This window comes from Lates calcarifer, linkage group LG6 (assembly GCF_001640805.2).
Source record: "Lates calcarifer isolate ASB-BC8 linkage group LG6, TLL_Latcal_v3, whole genome shotgun sequence".
NCBI classification, from domain to species: domain Eukaryota; kingdom Metazoa; phylum Chordata; class Actinopteri; family Centropomidae; genus Lates; species Lates calcarifer.
This window is the reverse complement of record NC_066838.1, coordinates 23,753,022-23,765,894: the sequence shown is the minus strand read 5'-3', so window position 1 is coordinate 23,765,894 and position 12,873 is coordinate 23,753,022. Positions and strand designations below refer to the sequence as shown.

At 39.3% G+C, this 12,873-nt stretch overlaps 1 protein-coding gene and 1 long non-coding RNA gene across 2 annotated transcripts in view; both read left to right on the top strand.

Moving 5' to 3' along the window:
- LOC108894249 (uncharacterized) overlaps nucleotides 1-8,138 on the top strand; it is a 57,015-nt gene extending 48,877 nt beyond the window's left edge. The window contains exons 5-6 of the long non-coding RNA XR_001962797.2: nucleotides 5,714-5,791; nucleotides 7,796-8,138. This is a non-coding gene — a long non-coding RNA (uncharacterized LOC108894249). The remainder of the gene's footprint in view (nucleotides 1-5,713; nucleotides 5,792-7,795) is intronic.
- Nucleotides 8,139-9,901: 1,763 nt separating this feature from the next.
- LOC108894190 (teashirt homolog 2) overlaps nucleotides 9,902-12,873 on the top strand; it is a 38,361-nt gene continuing 35,389 nt past the window's right edge. The window contains exon 1 of the mRNA XM_018692767.2: nucleotides 9,902-10,573. Within this exon, the coding sequence (XP_018548283.1) occupies nucleotides 10,534-10,573 (40 nt within the window). The 5' untranslated portion in view covers nucleotides 9,902-10,533. The remainder of the gene's footprint in view (nucleotides 10,574-12,873) is intronic.

Below are 12,873 nucleotides of genomic sequence, written 5' to 3'. Positions count from 1 at the left end.
GTCTTTTGACTAAGAATACCCTGCCTGGAACAGCAGCAAGCGCAAGAGCAGACTTTTGCTCTGAGATACAAAGGGAAACAACTTGAAAGGAAATAAGCAAATGAATGCAATGCCTCATTAGGCGGGTTTTATTTGACCGTAGCCAATTAGAGAGCATCTGTAATTTAAAACAGTCAACCTAAAAAAAGACGAAGAACACATTTCTCTCATGGGACTGAATCCTTTGCCTTGTTTTCATTCAAATTATTTTTTTTACCAGTGACATTTTCTATTTGACCGAATATAAATAATCCACAGAGGACAGTAGAGTTCAGAAATATGCAGATAGTCAGCCTACAGTAGGAGTTTACAAGTGGGGATGAAAGAGCAGGGTCTGAGGGATTTCAGAGAGGTCAAGGTTGCGTGCTGATGTGTTTGGCCTCGCTGTTGGCTGGCTGTGCTGACTTGTTTTGCCGTTGCTTTGTGATCAATACCTCTCCCTCTGTCTTAATCAACGACCCGCTGAGGTATTTGCGGGCTGTTACCTTAATGACACAAAGGTGCACTTTGAGAACAGAGCTGCAGTCTGGGCAAGACTGACAGCTGGTTTAGCTATGAATCACACCTGAGTGCAGATTAACGTGGCACTCCTCACAAACAGAGACAGCACTGAAATACTGATAGGGAGAGGTAGATTCTGAGTGATCCGCATCAGAAGATATGACCAAAACAAGAACCCGACTGCTTACTTTGCAGGGGGAGCCTCGTGAAAAATAGTAACACCTGTATTGCTTATACTGGTTGTTAAGCATTGGAATAAAATTTTGTGCAATATGCATAACCAAATGCTGGAATAATGAGCCATCTGTATGTGTGGTCCCTTCCTTGGAGATGCCAAGAACGGCACCATCTGTGATGCAGCTACCAGCTGTTTTCCTTCTTATTACATGTTTATTAAAAGCTGAAGTTGTCCTCTTCAAGAAGAGGAAAAGAGAGCATGGGTGGCAATGTTGGTTATCTGATTGCCTCCATCTCCATTAGAAACAGACTTGAGCTCTGTTCCTGGTCCTATAAAAATACACTAACAGTTTCAACAGAACAGAGGGAGTGCTAATTAAATACTCCTTCTTTTTCATCAGCGACTCGCAGGAAATTAAGAGAACAAACACAAGATTGACTGGCAGCAAAGCAACAAACATGAAAGAGGATGAATGAATCTAATCCACCAGGACTGGAAATAAATAAATAAATGATGTCACTTACCCCACCTTCACTTAGCCCTTTGGGTTTGTATTTCAAAATCCCTCAGCAGGGTTTACGCATCTTTTCTATTTGCATTGTTTTCAATTTTCAAAACCTATTAGCAAGATATCGATCGACCACAATTGAGCATTTATGCACAGCAGGCAACCTACATCCCTCAAGTCAGAATCAGATCACATCTCCCATAATTGAGGGTGGCAGAACTGCAGACCACCCTCTGCAACTGTCAACAAATTTCAGGAGCTCAAACTAAGATGCGTCAGGGATGCATCCTGCACCGAGTGATGGACACTGAGAAGGAGAACTGGAAATGTCCATCAGCATCCTCTGCCATGTGCTGAACAAGACAGGTCAGGTCTGAATAGACACTGACAAACCCAGGGTGGACACACTGTCGACACAGACTAAAGCAATACCAAGGGACAAGTGACAGGCTGTTCTGATGCCTTACCTAACCGCAGAACACGGGCACGGGCAAGGCAAAAATAGTGTGTGGCGGATTGGACACCCACGTGCACGCTCGTCCATATGGACAGACGGGCCTCACAACCTTTAAAAGGGAGATTAAAAGAACTTCAGAGGTAGTGTTTAGCCTCATTTCAAACTGTCAAAACGCAGAAGACTGCACTGTATGTTAATGTGTGATGAGAATTCAAAGTGCAGAATATGGTCTAAAATAGTAAATTGATATTTCTGACAGTGCATCCATTTCTGAGGTTAGCGTGTTCACTCTGCTCACTGCTCAATAAAACAAACAAAATGCCCTCTATTTCTGTATAAACAATTACCTGCCATAGATTGTAACCTTATTGGATTGAGTGAAATGTTTGAAATAAATCATTAAAGGCGCTGACAGGGCATTTATCTTCACTCTTGCTTTAATGCTCTGTGCACAACACTGGATGAAGTCAGTCAAGGGTGTGTGTGTTTCTTTCTTTCTTTCTTTCTTTTTTTTTTTTTTTTTTTGAGTAAGCCGGGCCCCAGTGTGCCTCAGTGTGTGTGCTTGTAAGAGCACCGTTGCGTGTGTCAATCCTCCTGTGGAGCCATGTTCTCAAAGCTCTTCATTTTGAAATCAAGCATGAATAATTAAGCCATTTCACAAGGCTGCTTTAACGATATATTACATGAGAGGAAATAGGTCAAGCAGCAATGTTACAAAGATTGTTTGAATGGGTGTTATTGGGTTAAAAAAAGATGGTGAACAATACTTCCCTCCCTTCATGCCTCATATATTGTACTTACTCTCTACTAGTGACTGTCAGCTCCAGCTTTAGACTAATTTTCCTAAAAAAAATATGACAGCCTTTTCTGATAAGCTGAATATTTGCCTTGACAGTTAGGGTTACATCTGGGTCATAGTGCCATTCCACCTGAGATAATACATCAGCTGTAACCCTTCCACCAGAGGTGATGTTCACTAGCACACAAAAGGCCCTGACAAGAGACAACAGACAATTACAGTGTTTAAATGTGTATTTTATGTGAGTTTTTTTTGTCCTTTACTTGTTCAAACTTAATTGCTATAATTTTTGATGGACAAGAATGGATATTAAAAGAGATGATTTGAAATGAATTGGCCAAAGCACATGAAAGTGCAGCAAATAATTATAGTATTATATAATTATTGGGAAAAAAATATCTGTTGGCCATAAGTCAGAGAAGTAAAGGGTTCTTATGATAACAAACCTTCACAAATACCAAAATTATTATTAAAAATCTAGCTTTATTTATTTATTAATTATTCCTCAGTTTAAATCCTTGCAGATATACAAGTATATTTAAAGAGCAAGAACAGGGTTCCCCAGGCTTCATATCGTGGGGGTGTCCCACCTCACCTGAAATAAAGAATACCTCTGCAAGTATCAGAAGAAATGATTATGCTTACCACCTTCACTATCCAATTTCCTGGGGGAAACTTTGTCTTTTTTATTAATAGCAACTATTGCTATTGCTTAATTTAGTGCACCAATAATAATTGCACATAATTACACTTCAGTGATTTGTGTGCATGGAAGAATACCACTGTATCTGGAGTAAAGATGTGACCTGGGAACAACTTTTCATTACTCTGTAGGTCCAAAATATTTCTTATATTATTCATTACTTTGTTAATATTACACTTAGGGGCAGCACAAGAAGACGCAAACACAACATTGATATATATTCACCTTATAACGGGTAAACAAAAAAGCTCATTTACACATGTAGCTGACATGGAGCCATGTCAGCATTCATTTGTGGTCATGTTTGTGTCTACTTCAAAAGAAAGTTCAATATTTGCTCTGTTGTTTGCTCTGTTTTTGGTCTCCACCAACTCCTGAGGAACATTTCTGGCTCTTCAGCTGCTAAATTCTCCTCTGTGTTCACCAGCTGGTCTCTAGCTGTACAGTGGGCTTTAGAGTTTTTTTTTTTTTTTTTTTTTTTTTTTTTGCTGAAAACTGAAAAAGTCTGAAAAGTGTCTGAAATCAACATTGATGAAAGCGGTGAGAGTGAACCAAAACAGTCAGCTGAAAGATGCTAAAGTGCTGTCCTTTAGTGTGTCACAAAGAGTGACACTCTTTTATTCATCCCATAATACTGATTAGAACAGTTGCAATGAAACAATGTCAAAAATCTATTTTTGCTTTACTCTGCATTCAGATCACTGTTATTGCACAATGTGTAGGGACTATGGCTGGATGATATCAATCATTGTGATTATTTAGAGAGATATTGCAATTGTGGTAAGAGTCATGATTTTAGTGGAAAATGGAGATTTCAATAACATTAAGATTAGTTGTTCAGCCCTCGCAGGGACGCTTACACACATTATATACAATGTCATTCTGTACAACCATAGCTCTTTATTTTTCAGCTGGTGGTTTCTGTGGCGCACGAAAACCCTGTGGTAATACCAAATCAAAAGTAGACACCAAAATAATGGAATAAAAGAGGAGGAAGTGTGAGGTATTAACACCTGTCAAGAAGAGAACGACAAGTACCCACTTGTCAACTACCGGTACTAGGTACAAACAGTGCAACAATTTCACAATGGCGTCTGTGTCTCTATAGTACACTATAAAATTGTGAAAAGGAGTAGGTTCTGACTGATGTGAAAAAATGCTCCAATGATCTCTGTCATCTGTTACATTCAGCCCTGAGGACAAACACGCTGAGTCCCACAAAGCTCCTTTAACTGTGCTTTCAACAACAACAACAACAACAACAGCACTCACATCAGCTTGTTCAGCCTCACCTACTTTCAACTAAACTGTGTTCCTCTTACACAGGTTGGGACCACATGCTATTGTGTGTATAACCATCAGTCCCCTTCGCTTCTGGGTGTTGTCGAATGAAATGAAATAATTTCTTACAACCTGTAAAAAAAATTTTAGTCTGTTTCTGGAAACATCTGCCATCAAAAAAATCTACAACTGTGGCATCATTTCAAGATCTGTTACATGATGTTTCTTTATGATCACAGATGACTCCCATTCTGTTTCATGTGATTTTTTTGTTTCTCAATCTTGAAACAAGCTGATGTTATTGCATGATTACATTTCTGCAATGTAGTCCTGCTCTGGAAAAAAAAAGTATTTTTAACCACTTGTCAATCATGTAGCTGGAAACTATATTTTTTTAGACATCCTCTGACTTTGTAATAGCTCTTTGTTTTTAGCTTTGGTAAGTTTTCACAATCATTACATGAGGTACATCTTAAAATCAAGCAGCTGCTTTTGACTGTATGCATATGTTGTTGTTCCACTTTGAAAATTATGAAACTTGACTTCAATCACAGGCTGTCCATTGTACATGAAATTTCATCTTTGGATTAAAGACAGGTTTGGATTTCCCAGACCATCCTCCTTTTATCTCGACTAGAGCATTATAATTAGACTCCCTATTGTCGAACGGCTGTGTAACTAAATAGTTCAACCACATAATATGAATGAGGCCAGTGTTACAATATTGAAAACAGTCTCAGGTTGAATCCAGATTTTGCTCAAATGGATAATTGTCCAGCGTAGATCCACAGAAAGCTTGTGTGTGTTTTTAAATGTTCTTGATCCACAGAGAGTTTGTAAATCTCGTAATGTGAGCAGGTCTGTGAAGTCTGTAAGACTGTGTTTGTTTGAGTTCACTTTGAACTCACTCCGCTCCTGCACGTCACTGTCTGTCAGTCGTTTGCTGGAGTCTGTTGCCTTGTCAGGAAATTGAAAATGAGTCTAAGATTTCTTTTACTTGATAATGTTTGTATGGCAAAGCTCTGTGTACAGAGTCATTACTTGGGCATTGTTTCCAGAATTACAGCTCTGACCTGGGAAAAAGTGCCCATTAATCTTGTTAGGGAGTTAGTGTTTCCCAAACCATGGGGTTATGATAAACAACCAGGCAATACAGTTGTTTAAAAACTGCAAAATTCCTGCTATGATAAACTGAAAATCTGAAAGACATTTCTCATTCATTGGATTTTCTCTTTTTTCACATGTAGCAAAGGGCCCGGGCTGGATTTGGACTCAGGATGCTGTGGTGAGGACTCAGTCTCGCTGTGTGGTACATGCTCTACCAGGTGAGCTCCTGGAGTGCCCTCATTCACTTGGATTTTCTACAAATACACTGTTTAATCACCTGAAATGTGAGAGCTGAGATACATTTGAAATGTTGTAGAGGACAGACGAAATAGAAATAAAAACCACTTTCACTGCAGCATTGCCCTCCATCTGACCGCACTGACTAAAACTAATGTATGGGTCCAGGTTCACTGTGTGTGTATCTGTGATATAGGAATATGAAAGTTCCTGAATGCATATTTTGTTATAAACCAAAAATGACAGAGAGCAACAGACAGTTTTGTCCTTCACCAACTCCTCAGAAAAATCTAAGTAGCTGCTAAATGTTCCACTATCTTTACTGCCTGGTTGCTAATTTAGTCTTTCTGCCATTTGGTGCAGGACAGATATGGTACAGTGCATTTGTAGGATATTTTTTTACTAAAACAGCTGCCTGTAGCGTCTAGACTGGACACTGATGAGAGCAGTGACCCTGAATGAAAGAATTAAAACTGCCGCCCCTAAAAAAAACCACAACAATGAATAAAAAGTTGATCAAACGTTCTGTAAAGCTGAGAAACTGCAGAGACAAGTGATAATTCTCTGTGGGTTGGTCACTACAAACAACTGCTTTCATTGTCATGTGATTCATGTTAATATAAAAGTACTGATTACTGCAGCTGTAAGGTCATAATAATATCAGCACTATATTGTTGGGAAAGTGGGAAACAAACATTTTCAAAATAGTAATCTGTATCTTATTGCTGGTCAGTTATCCTGGAGTTAATTACACTGTCTGCATGTACTTAAGAATATAGATTTTACAGTACACTCACTGGTTTTTGGACTTAATTCTGGTTGTAAAATTCATAACCTGTTATCACTCAAACAGTGTGTAGTCTGATCTGAAATTCATAGTAAGATGTCAAACTGCTATTTCTTATACCAGAAGTTCAGTTAGTCAGTGTGACCATCCAAAAATACTTCCTCTATTACACACAACAGAGGGTGTCATTCATAACAAATCATACCTTTAACAGTATTTCTGCTGTATCAGTGAATAATGTAAATAACTCATGATGAGTAAGTCATACAGGAAATGAAATTTTGCTTATACCTGTGGTACTTTCTAGTGATTTGCTTTAAAACCCTGGAGTATTATTGACTTTGAAGGTACAAGACAAAAATACAGTAAATAATTTTGAATGTAATTAAGCCTGCAGGCCTACATCAGCAGCTATGGTTTCATAATAATGTACATTTTAGTTGCATAAGTTACATTTAGACACTGAAACTATATATAACAGTCTGAAACTCCTGACAACACTCTGTTTTGTCTGTCCTGTTCTTTTATCCCAGGTTATAGCACTGACTGCATCACATTCAAGGTTAACCTAAAACTCCCCTCCAAAAACAGTGTGTCTCCACCTCTGAACAGTCCAGAATAGACTGTGAAGATGAATCGAAGTCTCTCAAAGTTAGAATGATGAGAGGTCAAAACTCTGGCTGCCGTCAAAAGACACTTTCTGGAGCCGCTTTGTTGACAATAAATAAAAGGCTGATTTTGTCGACACTCCAGAAGTGCCATGGGTGACTTCCAAGGAATGTGGGCATATTTTCTGTTTCAGAGCTGACTGGAGACCGAGCTTACATGGGTGTAAAAGCTCAAACAAACATTCAAAGAATGCACAAACTCTTGCTTCCCGTTCTTTGTCAGAGAAGCAGCTCCAGTTCTAGATGAGATATGAGATAAAAGAATCATTTATCTGATTTCAGGCTTTGGGAAACATCTGCTTGTGCAACTGAGAAGATTTTCGGATTTTTTTTATTTTTATAATCACATGGATGAATTCAGTTCCACTTTAAGTTTATAAGCCAGTCGCCAAACTCTGTGCAAAGTTCACAGACATTAATTAAGTTTTGTTGTCTACTTTCTCAGCATATGTGCTGCATATTTCCTAAAAGCCACAGGTGGCTTTTAAAAAAGCACTAACAAGACATATGTTTGTCACATTTTGTTACAGCCAAGGAGCACACTTAAGTGAGCCAGGTACGAGAGTTGCAACCATGTGAGGGAGGAAAAGCTCATCAAGGCTTACGGGATGACAAATTCCACCATATGCATGTGGATCTTCAACTGGCACTGATGCATGAACAGTAGGTAAAAAGTTTGAATCACAAGCGCCGGTCAGAAAGTTTTTCAGAGGCAGTTTGGTGAATGAAGGTGTGGGCGAGTCCATGTGGCGATGCAGATGACGTAAAGACACAGTAGGTGTGTGCAGCAGTGGAGTGATAAGGTGAGGTGGTGGCGGTGGTGGGCGCTATAGTGTAACGCCTGTCACCGCACACGCATGCTTTGTGTACACACGGGGTGTTAAGAGCTGTCAGGCAGGTATGGCTCAGGCTTGATCTGAGCCATGATTGATCGCACAGGTTCAGGTGGAGTTCACGGGAGGTCTCTGGTATCATTGGCGAAATGAGTGACAGACACAAAATAGGGTGATGGAATATTATCAGGAAGCCATTTGTAATGCGGGGCGAGCCTGGATCTCTAAGGGGTGTTGTCTCTCTGAAATGAAGTCATCCATCACCTCAACTTCATATTTGATTAGGTCATGAGTAGTTTTTAAAGAGAAAGAGAGGCTTGAGTATTGTGCTCACACAGTATGATAAGTAAAGATAGAGGCTATTGTCTAAAAAAAAATACTCTTGGGTATTGTAAAAGTATTCCACTACAAGTAGATTTTACTATAGCATAAAAAAAATACTTATACAAGCATTTTATTACAGCAGGGTCATTAAAAACAATAATTTATCATGTCTGTGTGGAGCAAAATCTTATTCTGTACACATAACTGTAGCAAAGTAAAAAGTATTTCTCTCTCAAAAGTAATGGGGTAATAATATGACACCTTGCAAAATGGAAATACCTCTGCACACGCCACTGCAGAAATAAAATACTTGCATACATTTACTTTTTGTCACTTTAAGGGAGTAAGACTAAACTGGAATAATTAGTTGATTAATTGATTTGTCAAACAACAGGGAAAATTAACTATTTCGATTCTCTGATTTGCTGCCTTTGTTTTATTCAACAGTAAAGTGTTGCTTACACTAAGCTAAGCTAAGCTAAGCTAAGTAATACAGTACATTTACTCTAGTACTGGTCTTAGGTACAATTTTGTGGTACTTCCTGTATTTCCTTTTTGTGTTGCTTTGTACTTCTACAGCAAAGCTTTAGCTACAAGTTACTTTGCAGATTTATATTATTACTACAAATAATTAATTATTATATGCTAAATTTTAAGTACAGGCCAAAGAATATTACATTCTACATTATGGTTTTGCTATTTATACTTAAGTTCTGAGTATTTCTATCACCACTGCCATGACTCAATTAATTGAGAAAATAATTGGCAGATCAATAAATAGTGAAAATAATCACCATGTGCAGATCTAGATTAAATAGTGAATAATCTATTTTCAGGTGAAGTCTGTATGGTGCCAGTGTGAAGCCAATGAATGAAGGAGAATGAGGGAGATAAACTAAATATGACTCAGTATGCTTTGATTGAAAATGAATATGCAGCATCTTCAATATATATGGTAAACTAATTGTTTGCGTTGTAATGTTGTATTCAAATGCCTGGTTGTTGAAATAACTTCAGAGCAAATATGAAAAGCTTTTCAGTCAAAATATAATTGAAAAGTCACTCAAATGTAATCAGATTACACTCCTGAGGTGCTGTTTCTGGGTGCTTGTAAGTAATCTGTAACCAATTACTTCATCAAGCTTGAGCATTTTTATCAGGCCTCCCAAGTTGAATTCAGTGTGGGAAAAACATCAGTGTACCTTGTTTGTGTGTCATGCCAGGAGATACTCCCGGAAACAGCTCAACAGCGGTGATGAATACATAACATCTGTTTTTAAAACTAACATATTCAGATGAGCAGGTTTTTCCTCATATAAAACATGCTATTCAGTCGCTTTAAGCAATGACCGATATTCGTGACTGCAGCGGCTCATTCATATCTGTTCGAAATCTTACAAACTTTATGTCTTTCATCCAGCGAGCAAAGCGGAAGCTGCAGGAAAGGCTCTAAAAACAAAAAAAAAGAGCTGCATGAAAAGACACCGAGCACAGAGTGATAGAAAGCAGCAGCCCAGCAGCACACAGCCTGAGCTCCTGTCTCTTTTCCCTGGCCTCTGTTCCTTTAATAAACTCATGGTTATCTAGTGTAACAAATGTCTCGCTGCCATCATCAAGTCCAGGCGAGGAGGGAGGAGTTTTTAATGTTCAGTTTGTTCTATGGATCGATGTCTGCTGGCATCGCCTCTCTTCTCGCCTGCACCGTGCGTAATATACCGTACCATTACCAGACGCTTTTTACGCGCATTCCCTCCACATATTATCCACCGAAAACAGCCCGAGGGGACTGACTGACACACGTCGATCAACATATGTAGCACTGATGGACAAAAACGGATGGTGAAAGGAGACGATTCGCCCCCCGTAGGAGGAGGAAGAAGAAGAAGAAGGTGAAAGAATAAACCCGATTTGACATCTGTTTCCCACTGAAAACGATTCCTAACTGGATTTTTTTTTTAATAGTGAGAGAGACTGAACTACTCCGAGAGCCAAAATAAAGACTCACTCTCTCTCTCTCTCTCTATGCATGGACTATCGTAGACCGCATTCAGATTTCACCTGGGCACAGTAGTGAACTGCGACTCCAAAAAAAAAAAAAAAAAAAAAAAAAAATGCCACGGAGGAAACAGCAGGCGCCCAAACGGGCTGCGGGTAAGCGATTCTCTTTTTTTCTTTAATATGTGTGTAACATTTGTGGATTATTTGTGTCATGATTCTGCGGAGCCAGCCTTTAACACAGGGTTCCCCCTCAAACTTTTATCATGTGGGACCCCAGAATAGATACGAATCAGACCCCTGCATTTAGTCAGATATTATCCCCGATGTGTCCCATGTGAGTAGGTTTGTAGTTGCTTAGAATTTAGTACAGAGTTATATAACTATAGTATGTGTACTGTCGTGAAGAATGTGGACGCTGATGCCTGTAGTGCTTGTAGTGAATTGAATGATATTGAAATCTAGCTGATTCTTATTTCACTGTGGACCCTCTAAAGCCCGCTCAAGGGTTACAACAGGGGCCTCGGACCCTAGTTTGGGTACCGCACTGCTGTAAAAAAAGTCAAATGTTAAAACAATAGGGGGGAGGAAGTTGCAGCATCACAGGCTGCAGTTGAAATTAATAAGATTAATAATGTAACACCAAAGAGAACTGTTCATTAGGATTCAAAAAGACAAAAAAAAGCAGTGTAGTTTTCACTCAATAATCCTACAGCATGTCACGAGCCATTTATGCAGTCAGTGATCAGAAAGTTTCATTTTACATTTAAAAAAAAACCCTCCCTCGCTGTGTTTTGATTTGACCCGCATAAAGTGTAGAGAGGGGCTGAAAGATGTGGAGCCGCTGTATCTGTAGCAGATGAACTCTGCATGAACTCTTCATAATCTTATGGACAAATGGAGAATGGGTTACACACACACAGACGCACACACACATACATGCACTCCATCCATGCTGCTGGCAGGGAGAGGGGGACGCGCACACTCACACACACACACACCTCCACAACACACAATTTCAATTTTTGTGCAGCAGGGTTCTGTGGTAAAATCCGCCGTGTGCATATGTTCAGTCTGGTGTTTGTGTGTGTCAGATTTACAGTTTGTTGAAGCAGTGGATGAATTAATAATCTCATCTTCAAGGAGGCCCTTATACCGTGTAGGCCAGTGTGTCAGTTTGTGTGAATGTGTGTGTGTTTACTTTTGTCTCTTCATAATGTAATCCTGTAAAGATTTTGCCCTTTAGGGGCACTGAATCTCAGAATTTCCTCTCTTCCAGAGAACACCCAAACATCCCACTAACCCTATTTTCTGTTCATATTCTTTCTCAAAAAATGCACAACTTTACTCTTCAAGAAATATTTAAATTCACAAGGTCACAAAATCAGCGTTACCCTTGACCTTATTTTCTGCAGTCTTAGCCACTTTTTAATTTCATATGAATTATAATGTTCCCAAAAACCGCCTCATTATGGTGAAGTTGGTGGATTAAAACTAGATTGATCAAGGGTATTTCAGCGTCTGAGGATGCAATTACTTGCTTGTGGTGTGTTGAGAAGTTATCAGTCTTTATTATGGTTGCGGATGTAGCAACCAGATGGCGATTGTTCTCTGCCAATAATAGCGTCTCTTTATACCCGCTTAAGATACTGAGACCCTTATCTGCCCGGCACACTCTTCAGTTTACACATACACATGTACGCACACACACAGGCACTCATTGCCATACAGTCACACACTAAATATTTTTCCCACATTTCAGCCTCCAAAAGCCCCCTTTTCTTAAAAACAATGCCCCCAGTTTTTATTCAGAGAACTTTTGAGAAGATGCCTAAGTGATCCCTTTACACGCTCTCAGCTGCCTCGCCTGTACTCTGGTAAATGTGTCAGCCCTATAGAGAAATAAGCCTTCCAGAAGAGTTTCTTCATTGTTGAGGTAATTGTCTCCTCTTTGACAGGCACATTCATCAGTGGCTTAATGGTCAATCAAAAGTTGGCAGGCAGAGTGTTTTCATTCTTTCCTATCCACTACATTAGGAATACTTAATCAAAATGTCTCCCGGTAATGGCTGTGAAGAGTTCATGACTGACTGATCCGTTGTCTGTGCCGATAGAAAATTAACAGCTCGGCACTGGAGAGATGTGGGCCTGCAGATAAACAAATTGTGCATTAATATTTCATCTTCAAGACCTGGGATGTGCTATCAAGCGGTGGAATATTCCTGGGCTGTGTTGTCATTTTTCTCGCGTTCATTTTTTTCTTTTTCTTTTTTTTCCTCCTGTATTCTTGAAGGCTCTTTGCAGCTGTAACTCATTTCACTTGATGACTTTACTGGGGTTACAGAGAGTGACGACAAATTGATTACCTGGCAGAGCAAGAATGGAGCGAAGAGAGACGCAGGCTGACAGTCATGTTATAATAATATGTTTAATGATGTGTGGAGGGGGAACAAGGA